The following is a 26,686-nucleotide window of genomic DNA, read 5'->3' as shown; positions in this document are numbered from 1 at the left end:
ATGAATAAACCAAACCAAACACAAACTTCAATTCAATTTTCAGCTTTTTTCTGTGGCACTTCTCACAGTCAAACACCCCTCTATCTAGATAGACATCAACTCATAAACTTGTCTTCATTAGTTACACTCCACAACTCACCAACACAAAAAGACACATCAGCCATCCTTATGTACTCACCTTACAAATATTGATGTAAATTTCCACAAACATATATATTTTAAGTGTGAAATTAATGGTAGTTCGATAATACAATGATACAATATGTTCAATAAATAACTAATTTTGTTAGGATAGAATTAAGGATGATAATGTGGGTCGACCCACCCTGTTTTGGTCCGTCTTGGATTTGGTATATAAAAAGCGGACTGGGTGGTCTGTTCTGCCTAAGAAATGCAGACTAATTTCTCTCTATCGCTTAGTATAATATTTGATCCGTAGGTTTGCAAGTCAGCCCACATGAGAAATTATTTATTTTGTATTTTTTCACCAAGGAGTAGGATTTTAATAACCTTATTCTTTATTTAATTAAATTAGTAAAAATAAAAAATTCTATAAGCCTTTTTTTATAAAAAAAAGGTGATATTTAAATTTTATATTTCCTAATATTTAAGTACAGTATGTTGAAAATAAAAATGACTTTGATTTAGAGTAGAATAATGAAGTTGCTTTTGATGAATTAGAGAAAAAACTCTGATGAGCAACTTGCTGATAAAAAATACACATGATGTGTTGTGTTGATGCCACTAAATTCGAGAAATTTAAGTCAATGTAGGTTGACCCTTTATTGGCCTGGGCCACGAGTTAAGCAAGACAATCCTAAACGGACTAAAATACTCAGTCCATCCCAAGTTGCCATCTCTAGATAGATTTCAAATGACTCTAATAACAAATTTAAAAGTGGATTTAAGTCTAACTCAAAACAAAAAAACTAACTTATAAAACAATTTATCTGCAAACTTAATACTTATGTATGAATGAGAATTAAGCTTAACTTGAACTTATAAAATCAATTTACAAAATGAATTTTGTACTACCTTGTATATTATAAATTTGTTTTATCTATAGTTAGAATAGATCTTTGATACACTTATTCATTTCAAAACATATATTTTTAAACGTTAAATTAACAGTAGTCTGATAATAATGAATGATATAATAAGTCCAATAAATTACTAATCTTCTTAGAATAAGCTTCATATGGTTCTAATATCATATTAAAAAATGATTAAATCTAATTCAACACAAAAATACCGACTTATAAAATAATGTGTACACTCAATATATACATATATATATATATATATATATATATATATATATATATATATATATAATTGACCATCTTATTTCTAGTTGATATTGAACTTTCAATATACGTACACATACTCTCTTACATGTCGAAACATATACATTTCATACCAAACATAAATAAAATATCCGATAACCAATAAAACAAAACTAATTAATAAAAAAATAATTTTATTTTTACTTATATTATAAATTAATCTTATTTTAAAATCGACTTATAACTTCCAACAAATTTTACAAATTTATATATAGTTATGTACCGGAAATTCGCTCTATTTAATTCCAAAACATAACAAAATAGAGATGTGTGAAGAAGGTACAAGTTCTTAGCTGAGTGTCTTTTCAATGTTTGTGTGCCCTGTTCATATTTGCAACTCTTGCAAATCTGTCGCTGATTTACGTGCGATTGCTGCAACAGTCACGGACATCAGCACCGCCGTTAGTCTGGCTTGCCACCGCCTCTTCTCCGATATGTAGGACTTGTTTTTCTTTTATGCAGAACCGAATGCTTATTGTTACCGTACTTGGTTATTATTATTATTATTCAGGGTATTGTCGTTGTCGATTGAGGAGGACAAAAGGTTGTGCTACATGCAAACACAACATAGCGGTGATGATCATGCACTTATCCACCTTGGACCAGAGAGAGAGCGTTGAACTTGAAGCGGTGTTCATCACACCCCACATTTTCTTGTTATTGGAGCCTTTTTCATGGACCAAACCTTCTTACCAAAAGGGAAAAGAAATTGTATATAAACAAATAAAATCAAATGATACCGACATAAGATGTATAAACTCTTACAATGAATGCATATTTTATTTCTGATGTAGTTTCTAACAATTTATTATTAAATTAAAATTTTATATTGTATTGATATTTTTTTTCAATTATTTCTAGAAAAAATTAATAACAAGATAAATTTAAAGGTATAATTTTTGTAATACATAATATATCCCTACAAGAAAATTTTAAAATAATAAGTAGATGTGTAGTCCAAAATATTCTTACCGATTTTAATTACGAATTTAAAATTAATTATAATTTTTTAAAACTATTTTAGTCACAAATAAAATATTTTTAATTTATAAATTAATATTCAAATTAGTTAAATTATTCTTTTTCATTAAAATTGATCAAAGGATTAAAGATTTTGTTGTAGTATATATACCAAATTAATTATCAAAATAAAATCATAAATTCATTTACATTTGTAAAAATATACTTAAAAATATAACTAATTTCTGATTATATTAATACTTAACATTCACGAATATATGCGTCATTAGTTTGTTGAAGATTTTTTGCCTTGCAAAATTACAACTTCCATCCACATCAACTAGTGACCTTGTCGTTGAGATAAATTATCAATGTCGGTTTACAGGTTTCAGAAGTTCTCAAAATTAAAAAGTATATGTATGAAGATTACGATGTTTTGCGTTTTGGAAACAATTTATGGTCACCTTTTGAAGTGGAAAACAAAAACTTGTACCTTCTTAATTAGCTTTGGCTAATTACACAATCATTCTTAGTCATGTTTATCCAAGTTGGGCATCAATGAGAGCATATCCCTGTTGAAGGAAAGAAACTTGTCGTACCTTATCGATTAGAATATATGTCATCATCGTATTATACTGAGTTTATAGAAATCGTGATGATGACTCACAATTCAATCAAACAAAAGTGAGTTTTTTCATGCAGGAAAACTCATATCATATCATCTAACTTAAAAGCCACTGAAACTTTTCTTTCCTTCTGCTTTATCGTAATGATTCTTCACCACCATATTTATTCTAGTTACGATGTTTCCCGAAAGAATTTATTAAAAGGGTATTCATATTCATATAACAACGTGTTTTGAATTATATCTTTATCTTTCCATGAAATAATGTTATAAGAACTCATTTAGGAATTATCTATTTTTCGTAATTTATAGATATGATAGATTTGTCATAATTATCTGATTTAATTTTTCATTTTTAACATGTTTCATGTGGAAATATTAAAATAAGTCAATCTAGCCTAATTCGATATATAAAAATGGTTTGGACAGGTTAAGTCTATATTTTTGTCAAAATTTTAACAATATAAAGAAATGATTTATTTTTTATAAATGAACTCACAAAACTGTATATATAATAATAAAACAATAATAATTAATAAAAACATCAAATTATATCATTATAATCTCTACTAAATTATTTTTTAATTTATTTATTAATTGTTTTCAAATTTACTGTTAGAGTTGACGTCTATTTCACATATATCTATTTTATAAAAAAATATATTAATATTAAATCGTTTTAATTACTTACAAAAATTACTTCAAATATAAAGGTAAGAAACACTTCAATTTTTTTCATTTGGTACATTTATTTTTTAATGTTCACTTTGTTCATGCAACCATGAACCGCGATGGCTTAAGTTGCACATTTTATTTTATATTTTCTTATGAAATATAAGTGAATATTAATTATAAGATTACATGCACAATTATTTAATTTATTTAAAAATTGGTGTTTACGATAATTAAATTAAAATAAAAAATAATTGATGATTCAACAGAAAAATATTGGAAAAAGTACTTCCATACAAAAGAAAAAAGTTAAAATATTCCGTTTGTCCTCGTTTTTGTAACAAAATCCCAATTTGGTCATCGTATTTTTATTAGTTTCAATTAGGTCCTCATTTTTGTAAATTAGTATCAATTAAGTCTTTCCGTTAGGAGAGAACTAACACCTTTAAGTAGGTGTCACGTGTCAGCTTCTCATTGTTTTAAATTTTTTTAATTTTTTTAATTTTTTTTTAAATTTTTAATTTTTTTAAAAAATATTTATGCTACATGTCAGGTTTGTAGCGTGCCACGTGTCAATCTAATATGGTGACACGTGTCAAATTATTATATGAATCTCAATTTGGTCCTCATATCTGTTAATTTGATTTGATTTCAGTCCAATTTTTTTAAGAAAAATTTAATTTCATGTGTTCCAAATTTAGAAAAAATTTAATTTTTTTAAAAATGTAATGATGACACTTTATTACAAGTGATATTTCTATTACATATTTTTAAAAATATTTAATTTATTTAAATTTATATTTTACATTAAACTTTATTTAAATTTTATTTTAAAATTATAAATATATAGATTAATAAATTTATATTCGAAATATTTTTTATAATATTCTATATCAACAATATTTTAGAGTTGGCTTAAAAATAACAATTTTATAAATTCAAATGTAAAATTTTAAAATAATTTTATAAGAAATTAAAATAAATATATTTAAAATTTTAATATTAAATACAATTAATACTATTAAAATATTTAATAAAAATATCAATTTTAATAAAAATAATCATAACATTATATAAAAGTAAAATTTGATCTAAATTTGGAGTATCTGAAATTGAAAATTTTTTAAAAAATTTATGGACTCAAATCAAATCAAATTAACAAATATGAGGACCAAATTGAGATTCATACAATAATTTGACACGTGTCACCATATTAGATTGACACGTGGCACACTACACACACTACACACGTGACACGTGGGATACTTTTTTTCTTTTTAAATTAATTTTAAAAAAATAAAAAATTCAAATAAAAAATTCAAAAAACGAGGAGCTGACACGTGACACCTACTTAACCGTGTTAGTTCTCTACTAACGGAAATGACTTAATTGATACTAATTTACAAAAATAAGGACCGAATTGAGACTAATAAAAATAGGAGGACCAAATTGATATTTTGCGACAAAAACGAGGACGCAACAAACTATTTTAACCAAAAAAAAATCTTAAAATAACTTATTAGTCATCTTGTGTATGAATGAGTAACTGGCATAGATCAATCTTGAGATAATCATTAGATTATCTAAGATGGTCTAACAATTTGGTCTCACTGATTCAACTATACAATTTAGATTAATTTATTTTTTCATTACATTATTTAAAAATTAATAAAATAGTTTAAATTTATAATAATATTTTGGATGCATTAATTGATTTTAATCATGTAATTTCAACAAACTTTATTTCAATCTGTTTTTTAAGAACAAAACATTAATAGTATTTTAAGTTTTAAAATAGATAATATCTTTTATGCGATTATTTTATAATAATGTTATTTCAACAAATTTTTTATTTAAATATCGATGTCTCCTTCAACTCTCTAATTTATTTTTTAAAAATAAAACTATGATGAAGTTTCGAACTCAAAGTAGAATAATAGCTGATATATGATGATATGGTTGATGATAAACAAATTTGATATGAGAACAATTTTAATCTTAATCATCTAAACTTAAATGAACTCGTTTTTTTCTTTCTTGTCACTCAATAGTATCATTTCTATTTTTTTTTTCTCCTCACTCGACAATATGTAGATACTTTTAAACATGTACAAGTGTATTAACCAACCATTGGTGGGAGGACAATGTGTTGCTCCCTTGACACAACATGAAGCTCCCTTTTGGGGACAAAGTATAAACAATTGGAGAAGTTACAATCACATTGCGTATTTTAATTTGACAAGAACTATTATCGTCAAAAAAACAGAACAGCTTTTGCCCTTTCTGGGTGGTGGTTCCTACGAGACGGTAACATGAAGTTTGCGAGAACAAATGAAAAAGCAGTGTGCAACAGAGGAGTCGACCAGTGTGCGAGAAAACGGGAAGCATGAGCAGTAAATGGGTTCTAGGTGTAGCAGAAGACCAAGTTGAATACATGCACTATACTATTATTACCACTATCTCTCTCTCTATATATAATGTGACTTTTAAGATAAAAATGGAGTGAGCCCGGGAAACATGAGTGCATAAAGCAGTGGCGACGAATACGCATGATCCTCTGCGTTCTACCCCATCTAGACCGGCAGCACCTACGCACCCTTTCATTTAGCATCCAATGTCTTCTTCTCTTTCATCACTCACTCACTCTATCATCATGCATGCTTCAAAATTCTATAATATATTCTCTACCGCCACATGTTTTCGCATATTTACATACCCACAATGGGTGCACTTTTTGTCTCTTTTAGAACTCACGCCCATTTCTTTAACTTATGTTTCATTACTTTTCTACTATTCACAAAAATATTTATTTTTATTTTTTTAACAAAATTATTACACAGCTTGTCATTTTAATTTGATAGTTAACTTGATGAATCATTAAGATATCTGTCTTCTGTCTCATACTTTATTTTAAATGTTTTATCGTGTCATGGTGGTATAATTGAGTTAATGTTTGATAAGTGATTCAGTAGATTTGTTAATAAGCTTTGATTTCTAATAGAGTTTTTTCTGGTGGTAAGAAAGAGTTCTATGTTTCAATTTTCTTGGATTAATCTTAATGATTTTAGTAGTATTATATTTATGTGTTTTTGCTATTTTTCTTTTTTACATACATAACTTACTCTCCATATTACTTTGATCCCAAAAGGCTGCATTTAGTTGAATTAGTGAGCAATCGAATTTAATAGTGGAAAAAATAAATAGTCCATGTTGTAAATTAGGATCTGATTATGTTTAAATTTATAAAAATTAACAATTATTTTGTTATCTATATATAATCTAATTTTTTAATATTTTTATTCTAATTTTTAATCTGTCCCATGTTGTCTCCTTTTTTTCTTTTCATCAAAGTAATACTTGAATCGAATCAAAGACTCGGAAAAATAAATGATACCAAATTGGTGTAGATTTATTAATATTTGTTGAATAAAAACAAATATTTAAAAAACAATTTAATTTCATCGTTATTAATGCTAAAAAGTGGGAGAGCAACATCTATTATTGCTAAAGGCCCATAATAATTCTAATGGTGCTGTAAATTTGTAATCAATAATAAGAACAGATAAAAACTTAAATAAGTATTATTTATTAAAAAGAATGTTAAACATAATAACTACATAATATAAACTTCATAAAAATATCAAGTATAGCTTAAAATTCCAAAATTCCTATACATGACAAGATGCAAATAAAAAATGAAGAATTCTTTTTTAGTTTTTTAAGATTAATTATGACATTTTATTATTGAAGCTTGGGTAAACTTTACTAGGGTTTATGTATTACTACGGTTCATATATAACTATCAATAAATTAAACTGCCCCTTCTTGTTTACAGTCAGATCCATGCATACAGTCAAGAAATTTATATTATCAATGGAAGTGAGGCGTATCAATCGGTTAATTATAATATATAAAAGAATAATTAATAATTAATGGGGTCATTGAAAATTGAGAGGTGTGATGCATTCAAAGCTCAAACTTGTGTCTTGGTTTATTAAAAAGGAATGTGATAAAAGTGCGTTTTAAGAGCTGTGTATAACTAATCCACATAATGTTCTAAAAAAAATTACAAAGTATATATGTAAAAAATTTGTTGGTGTTCTAGCATATAATTTGTTTAATGTACAAAAGGAAAAACACTGAATATTTCAATTTTTTTACACCATATGGCTTATAAGTAAACACAATCGAGTTTATATTTAAAGCTGTGTGAACAAAAGGAGTAATAGTCAAAAAGTTCAACTCTATCTTCCAACATTAACTACTTTACTTGTTATTTTTTTATAAACCAAAATTTGGTAAATTAAATAAAGTAAAGCAAGTAATAACAATCTAATAAAATTAAGTACATTACTAGTTGGAAATTTTGTAGGACAACCTATATTATTAATTGATTGAAGTAATTTTTTAAAGCATAACTTGACTTTTACATGTATGTGATTTTCTCTCTTTTGAGGATGCCGTGCATGGACACACGTAGATGAAGGATGAAGAGATAGATATGCACGTATTAGTTGCTGATTTGTTGGATCTTCGGTGCAACGCCAAAACAAGCAAAGTAAATTTTATTTTATTTTCTTTATTTGTGGAACAATGCATGTTAAGGTGTTCTTGGCCTCAAATTTAATGGAGACACTTGTTATATGCTATATATGACACCTTCTCTTTTTGTTTTTATTCTTCTCATGGACAACACCTACTTTGTTTGTTTGGTACCAATAAACTTTTCGTGTTGGTAATGTTTTTCATTTCCATGCCTAAGTAGTCACCTTCTTAAATAGCCTGCATCAATATGAAGTTCATGAGCAAATTCACACGTTAATATTTTTATTTTATTTAAATTATGTGCACATGCCAAGGAAAATAAAATGTGCACAAGGTCTAACTCTTAATGAAACAATTATTTTTACTTTTAACCTTCTAGAATTACATTAAAAAAATCATCTTTTTATCAACAAAATAGTAATTATATATATATATATATATATATATATATATATATATATATATTAATAGATAAATAAATAATAAAAGTTTTTTAACCCCAATATATCATAATAATATGTTAATTATAAAAATTAGTCAGTATGTTAAAATGCATCAGGTTCGCCAGTCTACCAAGAAAAGAACATGTTTAGGATGAGATTTTCAATCCGTTATGGTCCGACTCTCCTAACTCTAAAACTGATGGGCCAAAGGTGGGTCAGTTCGTCTTGATCCGTTAACCATTTCTTTTTTAACTTTTTATGTTTAAAAATTAAAAATAAAAAAAATAATTAAATTTCTTTTATTATATAAACAAATTTATATATATAAATAGAAATTTAAAAAAATAAAAAAAAAGTGACGGGTCAATCTACTGGCCCTTTCTGATACGTGACGGGTTAGAGTATCTAACTTGTTTTTTATTGGTGAGCCAACCCGACCCAACTCATTTTTGACAGATCAAGGACGGAACGGACTAAAACAGGCCAGGCTGACCCGTTTTATCACCTCTACAAATTTAACTAAAAATTTAAACAAATAATAGTTAAATAACATGTATAATATAATATTCTTCTATTTCGTATCCATTGCAAGATCTACAGTCTTAAAAAAAAGAGCTAATATTTTTCCTATTGATCTTCTCCATTTCTACCTAATATTTTTCCTATTGATCTTCTCCATTTCTACCTGCACAAAATTTCATGAGAATATTATGTTATGTAACATCATTGTTATAGTTTTTATTATTTAGTATGAGAACTTTTTTTTCTAGCATGAGTGTTTTTTTTTTTTAAGTTGGAAATGATTCAAGTTGATACTTTTAGAAATAAAAATTTAATTATAAAAGGCAAGAGCTGTCAATATGTCAGCTTAAAAAATAGTCAATTATATAAACGGACTTTGACTAAAACTTTGTCGTGTAGCGTACAACGAAACATTAGCGTCAATTATGCTTGTCATATTTCTATAACAGGAATGTAAACTTCTCCTTGAACTTGAAAAAATAAAGACTGGCAAAAAAATTTACTCAGTCTTATTGTTTTGTCTTTCATCTCAGAAACAACAAAATAAAAAACAAAAAAATAATTTTTTGTCTCATACGTTATTCAACAAATTTGATTCTACATTTATGAATAATTTTATGTTATGTTTTTCACAAGGTTCAAAACTAATTCAAGGTAGTCCTGTAGAACTATATCCAAACTCCAATTGTGTGATTGTGCGGGCTCAGGATGGATTACTATTCTTATATGAGTGTCACCTCACTATCAATCATATAAATGTGTTTATTAATGTATTAATGATTATTATATTACATTAACCTATGGATATGATTATTTTTATTTTATTTATAAAATGTGTTTTTGTTTTGTTTGTGTTAAGGATTACATTAACAAAGAGACATTTTGTGTCATTTATTTGTATATCGAATATGTTAAAAAAAATGTTTGAAATTGGACTAAAAACATTACAAAACATGCTACATTTTGAATTTTCTTACGTTATTAATATGCTTTGGATATTATAAGTTCAGTAATTAAAAACCTTTGCAAAAGATAAAAAAATTAATACAATTTATTTAGAAAAATTGTAAATCTATACAATTTTTCTAACAAAATGCAAATTTTTTAGATAAAATTACATATTTTTCAATGATACACAATTATATGAAAGTTTCCATACACCAAAGTGGCAATACATTTATGGTGATCCTCTCAAATAAACTTTTCACTCTTGTAATGATTTTCTTTTATTCTTGTTCTTCATATTACTTAATGTATGACTTTGATGAACATTTAGTAAAGCACCAACACATTTTGACATAAAATTTGTTGCTCATTTATAAAGAGTAATAGTAACTTCAAAATATTCAAGAAGTTTCAATTAATCAATGTGACCATTAAACTAAGTGTTTGGTAACGTGTGTGGTAAAATATGCTAGACCTAGACGCGAAATGTTATATTATCAAAAGTGATGTATATGTATGACAATCAAGAATACGTGAACTCTCTTGACTTTTATAAAAAAATATGAAAGCTATGGAATATAATTGTAACGTTGGATAAAACGTTTAAAAAAATACATATTAATCATTTTTACTTCATTTTTGAGAATTTAAATTTGCTTATACTTAAGATTTGTTTCCTATTTTTTTTTTTCTAAATTAACCTAGAAATGCACAAAAAATTTCTTTGTCATTTTATTAATCTTGTCTCCCTCATTGTTTAAAGATTTAGTTGGCTTTACACTTCATTTTTCTTTTGTCTAAGTTTCATAATTGTTGTGGGTTACTAAAAATTTTGTGATAATGACATGTGATTGGTTGTATTCGTATGTTAAAATGAATATATGATAGAATGTGATGAATAAAAAGAATGAATATGATGAAACTAATTTGTCAAAATTTTGATCGAACGAACTTAATTAACAAATTTACATTATTATTGGTAATCGTTATAAGTAACCAATTTTTTAAATGAATCTTTATCAAACGAGCTTAGTTTCATCACACAATTCTTTATCAAATGAATCTTGATACTCGTAATCATCAAATAACCATTTTTTTATTTATCAAATCTTTTTGATTGATAAACAAACTTTCATTAGGGATAACGGTTAGAGTTAATAATAACTTTTTATTTAATTAGTGTGAAAACATCACCAATTTTATTGAACTACTGAATTATATATTCTTCAAATTTCCAACCATGATATAATCATACACAAATTAAGCATGGCAATATTACAGAAAATAGAAAATTTGATTTGGCAGGAGTACAAGTTGTGTACGTACAGAATGAATCTTTGAGTAATGTCTAGCATAGCTATAGTTTGATTCTCTTGACGCAGGTGACTGCTACCTTTGCTTCTTCTTGTCTATCCCCTTTCCGAACGCCATGTGCCATCACACGTGCTAACTGCTCCAGACAACACGAATGTGCAAACTGCTTCTCTGCTCTACCACATTAAATATTCAAATCAAAACGTGCCTTTGTGTTTTACAACATGCTCCATTGCTATTTCTACACATATCTTCTCTCCATATCATACTACACTTTTTTTTATTCCAACCATCTACAAGATCATTTTCAAAGAGACCACCAAGTCTTCGTTTTGTTTTACACTTTGCAAGCATGCTTTTATTAAGTTTCAACTTCACGTCTTTAACCCTAACTAAAATAATATGCAACCTTATTCTGCAACTTGATGTTCCACCTCCACCTTAAGCTATCTAAGAAAAAGAAACGAAATACAAATCAAACAAATTTCTTTTACCAAAAGTCCAGAAATGGAGTTTAAACTTAATTCTAATCGATCTGAAATTTTTGACATTTTTCGAGTATTGTAAACTTATTTTATTTAATATAAAAATTTCAAAAACAACTTCATATGTAACAAGTCATATCAAATATGGTTGAAAATTTCATATCAATTAGAGATAAAATAATTTTATAGCACATAAGTGAAATGTAAATTTTACTTCATAAATTAATTTTTGTGAAATTGAATTAGACTTAAAATCCACTTCTTAACAAATATGATAATAAAATAGGAGTTTAAAAAGAAAAAAATTATTCAAAATACTAATCCTATATATTAACAAGGTTCTTGGTTTAAAAACTAGAGAAACATGAGGTTAATTAAGGAGTATGATATGTTTTGAAAGTGCTGATGATGATGGGGGTGTGATTAAAGTTTTTGAAGGATGATGATGAGGAAGTAGATTCTTAAACTGGGACTGGGACCAAGGGATCCTAATCATCGTTCTCATCTTCTTTCTGTAAAGATTAAGCTCTGGCTTTTGACCATTGACTCAGAGGCACGTGCACCGCATCCTTCTTTTCGTTCAAAACGCAGAAACGATGATTTCGGCGACGCACGTGCACTCCCTTGTCCCGACACACACTAACATAATCATGCCTTAACTCTCACCTTTGCATTCTTTAATGTCCTTTCCCTTTTTTAATCTGCTTTTAATACCCCTTAAATTAATCCCACGGTTAATTTTAATGTAAAGCCACGTTAATCATATCACATAAAATTCAAGTGGTACCCACCATGCACGTGACCATGCCTAAACTGTAACTTCTATTTTAAGCTTTTTTTAACCTCAATGCAGAACCAAGTAGTAATTTATTTATTTATTATCACAGTTGTTGCTTACTCAACACCGCCATTTAACATGCATGGATTAAAATAATCTACGCTTTGGTCGATCAAACTTTGATTTTAGTCATTCAGTTTATGTTTTTCTTTGTAAAACGGACATTAATTCATTATTATAACTCACTACAGTACAGTATTAGTTCACATTTTTAAATCTCCTTTTGCAGCTATATCAAAGTTATTTTTGTATTCGTTTTCATGGTTTAAGAACTCAATTCACATTACTGATTCCAAAATTTAAAAGATTTGACTTTTCTGGGGTCTGTTATTTGCTTCGTGGGTTTGTTTGTTGCAGTGTAGATAACTAGATTGGCCTCAGAGTTTCCACTAATTGAAAAATAAATAAAGTTTTATACTTAAATTTTTTAAATATCTAAATAGATGTTCTTTTTAGAAACAAAAATTATGTCTATACGAGGAAACACATGGAAAAGAAACATCATGGGTCACGTTTTAAATGGGAAAAGAGAGACTGAGGTTACGTATAATATGTAATGTAACTTCTATTTTAATGCCTACTTTTGTAGGATCAATGATTTTTTATTTCTTTCATACGATTAAACTGTATAAGAAGTTAATATTTTTAAATAATCAATTATATTTAAATTTAGAGTGAATAAATTAAAATGTGTTTTAGAGTTAATTTTAGTTATTGGCAGTTTAAACAAACTATTAAAATTTGTTTAACAAAAGGGGGTATAATTTTTATATGGTTGAAAATAATTTTGTCCTACTTGCAAATATATTGTGCAAAATACATTTTCAAATGAGAGAAGAAACATATTGACAATGTTTAATTAAAGAAAGTAAGAAGGGCGGGAACTTCTACAAGTTCTAATATTAAAGTAAATTATTCTTTTTTTACTTACAAATACCATTTTTCAAATATTTTGTATACTCAACTACAGTAAAGACAGAAAAGGAAAAAAAAAAAAAGAGGAAAATACAAACAAAAATATATCTTTTGTTTAGTTGAAGAGAAAATAAAAATGATAATGAACCAAAAAGATAATTTCTAAAAACTATTTTTTTTTCTTAATTTTCTCCTTCTGAGTCAAACAGAGGACATGTCTTTAAGAGATAAAAAATTATTCACAAGTGCTAATTGTCGCGTCTTGTTCTCTCTCCCTATAAGAATGAGGTGGGTAACATCAAATACGGCCCAAATGAAAAGTAGAGAATGAAAAAGAAATAACCTTTTGCAGTTGAATTATTACTGCGTACACTCTTCCCTTTATTTGAGTGCACCCCGTTCCTCTTCTTTTTCCCAAACTACCCTTACTAAGAACACTTACATCATCTTCTTCTTCTTCTTTAGTAACTTCATTATGAAGGAAAACGGAAAAAACTCATTCTCCCACATGTCAAGGAATTGGTACCAAACTTTAACAAACGGGCTTTACTACTTAAAAATCACGGAGCTATTTCTTACTGCAATCCGACAATTACTAACTGCACCTCCCAAAATCATAGTAAAAGCTCAAACTCCCTTTATCACTGCATAGCACCACTGTTACTGTCACCATTGTGTCGCTTCCATCATCATAGTCTTTGAAGAGGAAGAAAAAGAGAGAAATGAAAAAAAAAAAATGTTTCAAAAAGTTTTTTTCCGAAACACATTTCATTTCATGTAAGAGTGTTTTAAAAAATTCATTCCATAAGATATTACATATGTTCCAAAGAAAAATTCCCAAAAAGCCTATGCCAAAATGCACTTATTCCAAAAGGTTTTCAGAAATTGTGTTTCTAAAGTTTCATTCCAAAAGTTCTGTTTTGAAAATCTCGTTCCGAAAGTTTCGGGAAACTTATTCCGGGAAGTTTCCGAAACATGCATTTTTTGAAAGTCGGTTCACGAATGATAAAATTATCATTTTAAAATTTTGAGGTGGTGCACAAAGAAATCATAGAGGTGCAGAAAGTAGAATTCGAATCATGTGCGTGGCAGTTACAAGTTGGGCATTTTTCCTACATCTTCATGATTTTAATCTGCACTCCCATAGGATGGTGAAATAATCAATTTGCCATGAAATATATAATTTTAAACCTAAATTCTCTCATGTTCTTCATTGTTCACGCATCCCCCTCTCTCTTTATCTTCCTCGAGTCTTTGTTTTAGGTTTATTATGAAAAAAACCCTATGTTGTTGTTAAAGAATGATCTTGGAATAGGGATGGGTCTGACCCACAGGTCCGTAAAAAAAAATCACGGGACGGGCTAAGATAATGAACCCACAGGTCCGTAGTAACCCGACCCATATAAGCTCGGCCTGTGCAGGCTGATCCACAAGCCTGCATAAAAAAAAACTTGCACTTGTGTATATTAATTATTTTTTTATGGACTCTTGCATTAACGTTCCAAATTCTTGTATAACTGAAAAATATAAGTATTATGTATTTTTAATGTGCTGAAATTTAAAGAATACATTGTGTATGTCATAGTATGAATATGATGAAAATGATGAATTATCAATTTACCACCGAACTTCCCAAAGCCTTTACTTAATTGTGTGAACTTCTTAAAGTTTCCAAATTTTTAAACATTGAAAGTTTTATCATAAGAATTAAAAATAATTAAAAAAAATAGGTCGGCCCACGGACCCGCGTGCCAAGTGATATGCAATGTGGACCAATGATTGCAGCCCGTATAAATTGGGTGGGACGGGACTGGCCAACTTGCGATGTGCGGACCGGACCTAAATGAGCCAGGCCGGCCCATATTGCCATCCCTATCTTGGACACCTATTACCTCACCTTTTCGGTTCAAGAGATTGATTTTCATAAGGCTTAAATATATTTTTCGTCCTCATTTTCGTAGTGTTTGTTGTGGATGGTCCTCATTTTGACCGAATGTTTAAAATGATCATCATTTTCGCAATTTGTGTTTTAATTGGTCCTTTTCTATGACGCCGTTTAAATCAGTAACGGAACATCGTACATGTGGCACTGTTTGTATTACGTTGCATTAGGGTGTGTTACGTGTACTGTACAAATGGCTAATCAACGTTAACTTTTCAATTTGGGGGAAATTTTGCAGTTAGGGTTTAAGTTGGATTGCAGTCGCACTCTTCATAATTGGAGGCGATTTCTTCATCTTCTTATTTCTTGAGCTCGGATTTGCAGAGGAGGCAGCTAATACTTGCCATTTCATCGTTGGATTGCAGTCGCGCTTTTCATTTCAATTCTCCAGTTAATCATCATCAACGAGGTAAGTGGGTTTAGGGTGTTCTGGGTTGTGTTTGCTCGTGGGTTAGGGTTTTTGTAATTCTATTTCAGGGTTTGTTTGTGCTTGGATTGTTGTGATGTTCTGCATGGTTTCTAAATTACCACACCTGTACAGTACACGTAACACACCCCAATGCAACGACGTAATCCAAACAGTGTCACCCGTATAGTGTTCTGTTACTGATTTAAACAGCGTCACAGAAAAGGACCAAATAAAACACGAATTGCGAAAATGATGACCATTTTAAACATTTGGTAAAAATGAGGACTATTTTAAACATTATGTCAAAATGAGGATCATGCGCAACGAACACTAGAAAATGAATACGAAAAAGGTATTTAAGCCTTTTCATAACTATTTTGTTGTGTGATTATTCAAGAAAACTTTTAAATTTTACAATCTAAACTTTATTTTCAAAATTTGAATAAATTCTAGATTATACATCTTGAAATTCAAAAAAATTATGGATTATACCACAACCTTCACAAATATATGCAAACACTCTAACACCAATACACTGCCCGCTGTAATGATTTTATTTTCAGAGGGCTATATTTGAAAAATTGAAATTATAGGGTGCGGGGAGAAATTGCTTAAGTAACAGAAAAATAACCCTCTCAATATAGGCCAAGCACTGGGCTTTAGTTGTTAACTTGTTAGGTGCATAGAAAACAAGATGAGTCACTGATTGATTCAAAAATTATTACGACTTGATTATTAAAAAACAATTGTGTTTTTTTTTTCATAATGCTTTTAGATCAACTATGCTGACAAATTATTGAATAATATAAGTCCATTATCTTTTAATGGTGAACATTTAAAATTAATTTATTATAAAAATTCAATAAATCTTTTATAGTATTTCAAAAACAAAAAGTAAATAAAAATAAAAACCGACGAATTATTAAATTAAATAAGACACCAATTTAGATTTTGGGCCACACGTTTCTACATATGACGCCTAGAAAGCGTGTCTACGTCACCGTATTGGATAGATTATGCAAGTGATCATTTTGAAGACACTTTATAATACGAAATGAAAAGGATACTTTTTTTTTGTTATTATTTAAGTGGTATTTAATATAAAAAAAAAAAACAGAGAGATGAAAAAGTTATTTAAATGTTATACTATACACATAATAATCCATATCAGTAAAGAAAAAAAAAGTAGCAACATATGGTCGGTTAAAATAAAACTAAACCTGAATACCTAAAACAAAATTTGATTCAAGTTTCGTAGGTAACAAAATTTGTTTAGAAAATTAGTCATCATAGTAAACCCAGAAAAAGTACACAGAGCAATCAGAAAAGAACAAAAGTGAGTAATAGGTAGATGGTAGAACCGTAGGAACTACGAATGAAAATGGCTAAAGAAGATGATGCATAACTACGACCCCAGCACCCTTTGGCAATCATCACACGCCATACACAAAAGTCCAAACCTGGCCCTCCCCTTCGACCCTTCCCTTGGAAATCCCGATTAAAGCACTAATACAATAGTCTTTAAATCAAACACTTGCGAAACTCCCAAAACAACGCTTTGAAAATCATCATATACCACCCTTTTTTTACTCCCTTTTTTACAATGTTAAAGTCTCTTTCATATGTGTCTACTGTGACATGAGTTTCACTGGAATTGGTCTTGCTGCTTGTAGCTGATAGGGAGTTGAAGTTTTGAAGCTTGGAACAATCAAATGGATTCAATCCAAACACAGAAAGTTTATGTTGCTGTTGGTAATGATGCACAGGATGGATTTAAGACTTTGAATTGGGCTCTAAAGAAATGGAATTCTCATCCAATTTCCGTTGTTATTCTCCATGTCACACACAATACTCCCATGGATTATGTCTATACACCATGTAAGTTGGACTTGTGTATCGGCTTTGTTTTCATTCTCTGCATTGAAATTCAACAGGGTTTAGCTTAGTTTTGTGATTCTTTTGCAGTTGGGAAACTGCCAGCAAGATCTGTGAGTGAGGAGAAACTACAAATTCTCAGGAAAGATGAACAAGAGAAAATCAACAAGCTGTTTTCCAAGTATGTTGCTTTCTGTGGCAAGGTGTGTACATTTTAAGTCCAATTAATTACTCAGATCATATGAAATGAAATTATGTTACAGTGTTTTCTGTTTCTGCATATAACAGGTGCCAGCAGAGATTCTTCAAGTTGAGAAATCAGATGAGCCAATGCAAAAGCGAGTCATAGACTTGATCTTTGGTCTAGGAATAACCAAACTGGTCATGGGATTTTCATTCATGAAGCCCTCCATGTATGTAACTTCCTTGGTTTTCTTATCAAAGAGTTTCATTTTGCAAGTAGAGCTAAATTGTCTCGTTTTTCCTTAATATGTGTTCGGTCTCTTGATTAGGAAATCTAAAGGTGCTATTAGTGGATTGTTCTATGTTCATCAGCACAAGCCTTCCTTCTGCGAACTGTTCATTATTTGTGGGGGAAGCAAATTTTCCTGAGAGGAAAAAATGATGAGAAAATCATGGAGGATGATCATGGAGTCATGGTTGCAAGAATAAGAGATAAGATAACCTTCAAAGATTGGTTAGACAAATGGTTCAATGACAAAACCCACGATTCTCCAGATAAAAGTGAATCACTTTCCTCAAGCAATTTGGAGTCCCCGGTGACCAGAAACCAGTGGGAATTTTACCTGCAGGAAATTGAAAATTATTATCAAGAATTGTTGTCTTCCAAGTTGGAGGAAGGAAACTGCGGGCTAGATAATGACGACTCACAGATTGGTCCAAACGAGCCACATGTCACTGAACACAACAATTATAATATGGTATCTTACAACAATGACAGATATTTTTCCTCAAATATGTGTGTGGCCTTCATTAATGCTAACATTTATCTTCTTTGTTTCCTTTCGTTTTGTTTCTTGTAGAGAGTTGTTAGATGATTGGTTCACTTTTTGCATATAATATGATTTGTTTTCATTGTACAATATTGAAAAAGAAGGCGCCTCTTTGTGAAAGTCCAAATACCCATCTTTCTTAAGAAAACTCTCACTTTGACTCTTGTTAACATTTGATATGTATGTTGAAAGAAATTGATGCCCATTGGTATTTATACTAATATTTAATGTGTTTAGTTTTCAATATGTGGAACCAATTTTCAACACTCAATCTATTGGTTTGTGTAAATTTTTTGAAAATATTACCACGAGTTTGAAAATGAATTCACTTTATGGATGTTCTTGTTCCCTTTTGAAATTTCACATGGTGTTGTCAAAAGTAATGCCTAACACTGTATCCTACTCAGAGTGGTGCAGAGAAAATTGAAGATCTGAAAAGTCAGCTGAAGGAAGCTCAGAAGACCATTCTATTGAAGAGGAAAGAGGCCAAAGATAGTAAAGAAAGGCACGCAAAAGCTGAATGGGCAATTTGTCTGTGCAACAATAGAGTAATACTCTAAATTTTTATTGAGATTAGAATTTTGTATATTGATATATGGATTAAAGAAAACATCAAAGATTAATGCATGCATGTAATGTTATACTTTAATTTTATTCATTGATTGTGATTATAAACATAATCTATCTTCTTGTTCAGCATTCTAGGGATTTGTTTTTCTTGCATGTGAGATTCACGTAAATTGTAATGTATGAATGCGATGGTTAGGCTGAGGAGGTGGAAGGTCGAATTCGAGAAGAGGTGGGTGCTAAGGAGGAGCTAAAGAAGGAATGGGAAGCGGAGAGGGAGCAGACGGAGGAGATGAGGATGGAGGTGGAAGAGAGGAGGAGGAGGCTCATTTCTCTGACGGAGGTGCAATCGGAGCTCTCCAACAAGCTTCAAATATGGATGCTGGCCAAGACGCGGGCGGAGACGCAGCTCGAGAGGGCGGTAGGGGAGAGAACGGAGATGGTGAGGGAGATCGAGGAGCTCAGGCGCCAGAGAGACGTGCTTAACCGAAGGATCGAGTTCTGCAAGCAGAAGGACGCAATTGGAATGGCCGCCAGACTCGCCGACACGCGCTGCACCTTCCGCGAGTACACGGCGGAGGAGATCCGGCTGGCCACCGACAACTTCTCCGAGCGGCTGAGGTTGAAGTCCGGCGGAGATTGGAGCAATGTGTACAGGGGACGCTTCAACCACTCCACTGTTGCCATCAAGATGCTCCCTTCTTTCTCCCTCCAACATTTCCAATCGAAGGTGCATTTTTTTCGTTAGGTTAAATTCTTATACAATTCATTCAAATTCCACGTTCAAATCTAAATCTACTAAATAATATGTTAATTTAGAATCAGAATCGATTATAGGAAATTAAAAACAAAAGTTAATGTGCATAGAATACTAATTTAGATTGCATTTTCAGGTGAGGCTTCTTGGTGATATTAGGCATCCTCATCTGATTGCCATGGTGGGGTTTTGCTCCGAGCCCAAGTGCATAGTTTTGGAATACATGCGCAACGGAAGCTTAAGAGACATGCTGTTTTCTAGGAGAAAAAACCGCGCTTTAAGATGGCACGACCGAATACGAATTGCCATAGAAGTTTGTTCAGGTCTGGGCTTTCTCAATGGAGCTGAACCAAGGCCCGTCATTCACTGCCATTTGACTCCATCCACAGTCCTCCTAGACCGCAATTTGGTGGCAAAGATCACGGGCTTTGGGCTCCATGATTGCACTGACGAACAGTGTAACGTCGAGTCAGATTTGCAGGCTATAGGGGTTTTGCTGATGCATCTTTTGACAGGAAGAAATTGGGCCGGGCTCGTTGAGGAGGTGATGACAGTGGATATGGACAGAGAGGCTTTGGCTAGCGTTCTTGATGAGATGGCTGGACAATGGCCATTGGATCTAGCAATAGAACTTGCAGGCCTGGCTTTGATGTGCGTGTCCACCAAAACCAAGCCTAACTCAGAACTGAGCATTGCAAAGGTGTTGGAGGAACTGAATGAGATAAGAAGAAAGGGGGATGAAATAGTTGGAAGGGAAGGACGAAAAGCAATTCTTGGTGGGTGTATAGATAGAGAGGGAACCAGTGATGTGCCTAGTGTTTTTCTTTGCCCCATACTTCAGGTTGGTTTCTTCATCTTTCAAAGAACTTTCTTTTACATATCCTAAATAAGGTTTATCCTTTCTTTTTGTTTCATGCACTTAAGGTTGTGTTGTTGGCTGCAGGAGGTAATGAAAAACCCACACTTGGCAGCAGATGGGTTTTCCTATGAGCTTGAAGCAATAGACCACTGGCTGCAGTCTGGGCGTGACACATCACCAATGACAAATATGAGGCTGAAACACACATTTCTCACCCCGAATCACACTCTCCGTTCCCTAATTGAGGATTGGCAGACCAATAAATCACCTAAACTTACACACTAATACCGAATTCTTTTTAGTTCATTAGATCATATGTACAGATTAGTTTGTGACTAGTGCTGATTTTTTGTTCTCATTGCCACCGGTGGACCATTAACTCCAAATAAAAAGTTACCAATTGAATTAGCATGTCATGGGTAGGTTCAAGCCTCCTTTCTGACTTACTATTCTTTTTTACTGTCAGAGTCAGAGACTTGCAACAACTATGAAGTATTAACTCAACATGAAACAGCAAAAATGGAATACTTATTCATATAAATATATCAATACAAGTATAGTATCTGGTTTTTCAGCAAGACAATTTGACAAGTAAAAAAATGCAATTTCCCAAGCATAATAAATGTTCTACAGCTATCACTCTATGGCCAACCTAATGTCACTATAACTATATTACACTGCATAATTTACGTTTGCCTTCACGAGCGGCAATACACATATCCAGGAGTGACCTTTATCTTGAAGGAATATTACCAAGATTAAAATGTCAGAGTGAACCAAGCATTATACTCCCAAACATTTAAAATTGAAACAACAGCAACACCGGGCGACCTTCTTTGGCAGCGAATATTCAGATAGCAAAGAGGGATCAGTGGAAATGTCTTCGGCTCTTGACCAGACAAACACCCCTCGCTCTTCTTGTCTGCCAGGGACAGTGTTGTCCAGTAGGAATGACACCAACAGTGTAACCACCATGTTCAAGGACATAAGAGCATTGATTGCAAAATCAAGCTTCAAGATTGAAAATGACAGGTCAGCACATATGCATCCAAAAAGGAAACAAGATATTGCTTAATTTGCAAGAAAAACAAGCTAAAATGAAGATTTGTCGTTAAGGACAAGTCTGCATGGTACCAATTTCAATAATGATAAATCATTTAGGATATGTTAGAAAGCGTGTGATTAAGTAAAACTTAAGATTCACATATTCATCTAACCTGTTTAATGCCTGAACGGAATGGTCCGCTTGATGCTGCTGCATACGGAACCAGATAACTGGGTAGTATCAGACTTGACTCAGCCTGGTATTGTTGAAAATAAGCAGGGATAGACATGCCAAGGAACAGTGAAACGCCAACTATTGTAATGTTCCTGAAACTGGTTGATTGACTATACCGTAAATTAGAGAGGCCTAATGCTGCAGTAAGAGCCCACATGAAACATAGTACTGAAGCAGCCAAGGCCTGTGGAATGGAAGCGAGAAGGGCACCCACTTTCCCTACAAAATTATATTAAAAGTTGTATTTTGAAACTCAAAAAATGAAACCACTGCACATCCTTAGATCCATCTCATCCAGAATGGAGAACAATGAGAACGTATAAAGTTGAACAAGAATTTTGGCTCCAGGAGTTATTTACCTATAAATGAGAACAAGATCAAGAAAGCAGCTCCAACCACCACTACCTTCCGACTTGCCACCTTGGTGATGTCAATTGTGTGTATGTTTTCTGTCAAGGTTGTTGAGCCTGTACCTGAACCCCAAAGCCCAGCCAGTATGCTACAGAAACCCTCAAGAGCAATTCCTCGGCTCACAACACCGGGAGTAGGAGGTCTTGAATTAACTTGCAGAGATGTAGCACGATAAGTTCCAACCTGGAAAAAGGATATGCTGTTCACAGTTACAATTGCAGTTTCATCTATTGATGTTTGATCTCTGCTTTTCAGCATGAAAATTCATCTTAATATTTAACTGAGATTAGGACCTATAGACAATGATACTTACCGAATCCACAGAAGCAACAAGTGCCACTATGACCATGATTATGGAAGTCCTAAAATGGAAAACAGGGATGCCCCACTGTAAAGGGTAAGGAATTCTGACCCATGCAGCAGTAGCCAATGCATTGGAAACATCAGTCCTGCAATGCTGCATGGTATATGCATGTTTTCTACATGCATCCAAAAGAATGTTTGAACTTGGTATATTAGGATTGCATCCTTTGTAATTATATGCTCCCCCAGCTGTTAAAAAGGATGCATATATCCAAATTATTGTCAAACTCAAGGGAACCTGAAAATGTTAAAGAATTAAGTTACAAGAATTATTACTGCATACACATGCTAAAGGAAAGACATAGCCAGCACTCTCCAAGATTGCTCAAGAAAAACAAAAATGAGAGAATGACATAGGTCATCAATTTTAAAAATGAACAATTATCGTAATTTAGATACTTACAGCATAAATTCGAAATAAGTGGCGCCCGAAGATAGATATTCCTCGAAGATACTTCAAACAAGCAAAAAGAGGAGAGAATGAGTTTTTGAATGATCCTTAAAGCATTAAATAAACAACCAAAAAGCCACGACCTGTTTACAACAGACAGCCTCTAACATAAAATAACTAATTCTACAAATTACAGCAACTAGAAAACCACTTCAGATACAAAATATCCTGTACTGGTACTGCTCAAAATGCATATATGACTTACCAAAGTGAATATCAGAACCAGTGCTATCTGTGGAATGGTAATTTCTGGGCAAGTGCCTGCTTGTGGAAAACCGTAGCTGAAAAATGCTAAACCTACAGCAGCAACAGTTGGGGCAACCACAATTGGGTTGATTAACCTAAAATTGTACAGAATAAACAGATCAGGCTAAAGTGTTTACGGCCCTCTAGAGATAAAAGTTCAGTAGCTTCTACAACTTCATTGATCAATATAAATTCCCTTTATGCATATGGCTATTCCGTGTGCTAATGCAGGCAGAGCAAATAAATATTAAGCAAGGCAGAGCAAACTAACAAACTTTACTAAATCAAGCACAAGACAAAAGACATTTACAAACTTAAGACATGTCATGTAACTTCTTACCTGAGTAGAACAGACATTAAACCACTAAATCCCAGGATAGATTGGAATATTGAACCAACAATTATAGCTCCTTGGAGTTCCCTCATTATATGTCTAAATTTCTGCAATTACAGGGCTTTTATATGTAAGCTGAGAACATATCCAAACTAACAGAACAAAAGTCAAAGTTGTATGTGATTTGTGAATAAAGAGGTTCGTAATAGACAAAGTCTGTTAAAAGATAACATATACATAACAGCAGAAAGGATAAAAGACAACTTATGCTGGTGATTCAGATATATACAAGTTTAAATGGTAAACAAGCCAAGAGAAAATTAACTCCTAATTAATGTCTAGTTTATGGATTTATATAGTATAATTTTATCTGCCTAAACTAAAAGGGCCTGAAAGTGATGCTCTAATGAATTAAATAATGAACTTACATGCTCGGTAAGATTCCGATATTCTTGAGCATTTATGATAACTAATGCCGGTGCTAAATACACAAACGAGCTCCCTTGAACTAAAGGCAGTCGAGTACCAAAGTAGGAGTGCAGTATTGTGGTGATGCCAGAAAGAAACAGTATTGTAGAGATTACGGAAGCAGTATCCTTCTGTCCTCAGCGATTAATGTAAAATTAAAATAAATAGATAAGCATATGAAAAAACTATCGATTTTGTTGAGTTACATGCAGTAAACTGTAAATAAAAGCATATACTTACATCTGTTCCACCCATGACCGGTACCATTACTAAGGGAATCAACACAAGAGAACCAGCTAATGATAGATAGTGCTGCAGGCCATAATAGATAAGAGGTACTGCAATTAAAAACGCAAAGACGTAAGTAAAAACAAGGTAAAAAAATTGTGGCACCTACAGAAACATGACTATGCAAGTAAATCTGGTAAGTATTGAGATAATAAGTTAAGAAAATGGTATGGAAGAAAGAATTGGGAAAATGGGTTCTTTCGGAAAGTCCTTTTATCAAATCCATGTTGAAGGAAAATCAAGAATTGGTATTCTTAAATGAGATTTGTCTAGACCTATTCTTCACTTCCTATGACTCTATTCGGAAAGAAATCAAGGGGTTCGATGGTATTCACACCAAAATCCAAATAAACTCACTGATGGTACACACCACTACAGACCAATTCAAGCAGATATAAATTGAACTTAATGGCAAGAATCAGAACATCCAAGATGGGAAGTTAACAACACACCACTCACATTGCTCAACTTATAGCATTACACTTCAAAAATTATAAGATAAAATATAAACTCATAAAACTAAAGAAATAAAGGGTGCAAAAGAATCTAAAACCGACAGAAAAAAAGAAGAAGAGCACAAACTAACCAATCCCAGGATTCTCTTTGAGCCCGCACTTCAATCCCAACGGACCCTGCCACCCTCCATCACGATGCTCCTCCTCTGCCGGAAACACATTGACCTTAACATCCCCATTCCCCTCCTCCCCCTCCTTTTCCTCATTCACCGGAGCAACTGCAGAGGCTCCATGCCCATTCCCTTCCCTATTCACCACCCCATTATTGGCATTACCATTCAAACCAACTTTCCTCTCCTCTTTTCTCCCCCTCTCATCCAAAACAGCACCATTCTCAGCCCTCGGTGCACCTCCACGAGACTCTGTTTCGATCTCGTTTCGTCTTGTCCTCCCCACCACCGGATCTATCTCTATCTTGGGAGATGACCCTCCTCCCTTCCTCTCAAAAGCTTCAAACTTTGCACTCCCACTTGTCCCTGCTTCCCCTGAGTAATCAGACACAAAACCCGTTCTCTTCGCCCACGACCGTAACTCTCTCGGGTTGTGCTCATTTTGTGATACAAAAGGCTCCACTTTCCCTGCTACTCCACCTTGTTTCTTCCCAGTGCCACCCCTCACACTCATGCCCACATTTCTGTTCAATGATTCCGAGTTCAACGACCCAGTTTCCATTCACACCCAATGACACTGCTCAACTCTACCCAATTTAGTATAAAGTACAAAGACCAGATTTCAGAAGCGGAATGGAACTAAAATGGTGTGAAAACGAAGAAGAGAGTTCAGTGTGTAACTGTCGAAAGCGACGGTGGAACGAAGGAATGAGTGGAATTACCGAAACATCCCTGTGGAATAACCCTGCCTCATCTTTTATTGTGGAAAAGATGAGATTTTCTATGTTTGGCTCTTTGCTTATGCTTCAAGTTTCTTCTCCTGTGTGACTAATTACAAGCTTCTGAAGTGGTTCAGTTCATTAGATTTACACATGATGGAAATTGGAAAGGGCACAGCTAAATCGGTCCAATAACAAGTTGACTCATTTCATTGTTTTCTATCTTTCTATATACATGTTTCTTCCTTTCTACTAATTCAATTCATTTATAAATGTTAATTAGATTATTTAAAGTAATTAGAAAATAAATCTTACCATTAATTATGTTATTATTCCAAAATTACTCTTCTCATATTTAAAACTTAAATAGTTGAATAAGACTTTTGATGTATTCTCCAATTAAATTAGGAAAGACAAAATTTGTATCATTCATTTCACTTACCCAAAAACAATCTAGAAAAGAATTAATA

The 26,686-nt window shown here is 32.0% G+C and overlaps 2 protein-coding genes across 2 annotated transcripts; one reads left to right on the top strand and one right to left on the bottom strand.

Annotated features, from left to right (window-relative positions):
- The first annotated feature begins 17,382 nt into the window (after positions 1-17,382).
- Positions 17,383-21,474, top strand: LOC114169586 (putative U-box domain-containing protein 50). The gene is given in 9 exon segments (XM_028054816.1): positions 17,383-17,839; positions 17,927-18,039; positions 18,125-18,249; positions 18,349-18,431; positions 18,434-18,777; positions 19,257-19,397; positions 19,616-20,146; positions 20,310-21,014; positions 21,117-21,474. Coding segments are annotated over 9 exon segments (2,409 nt in total). The 5' UTR covers positions 17,383-17,673; the 3' UTR covers positions 21,318-21,474.
- Positions 21,475-21,540: 66 nt separating this feature from the next.
- LOC114169591 (nucleobase-ascorbate transporter 11-like) lies at positions 21,541-26,330 on the bottom strand. Its single transcript, XM_028054828.1, has 10 exons — positions 25,459-26,330; positions 24,825-24,922; positions 24,545-24,715; positions 24,123-24,223; positions 23,742-23,877; positions 23,489-23,539; positions 23,036-23,323; positions 22,671-22,905; positions 22,250-22,530; positions 21,541-22,043 (listed from the first exon to the last, which is right to left on the bottom strand). The coding sequence occupies exons 1-10, from the start codon at positions 26,057-26,059 to the stop codon at positions 21,816-21,818; spliced, it is 2,190 nt and encodes a 729-aa protein (XP_027910629.1). The 5' UTR covers positions 26,060-26,330; the 3' UTR covers positions 21,541-21,815.
- Between the last annotated feature and the right edge of the window lie 356 nt (positions 26,331-26,686).

The sequence above is a fragment of the Vigna unguiculata genome, chromosome 2 (genome assembly GCF_004118075.2).
Source record: "Vigna unguiculata cultivar IT97K-499-35 chromosome 2, ASM411807v1, whole genome shotgun sequence".
NCBI lineage: Eukaryota > Viridiplantae > Streptophyta > Magnoliopsida > Fabales > Fabaceae > Vigna > Vigna unguiculata.
This window is presented reverse-complemented; position numbering and strand designations above follow the sequence as displayed.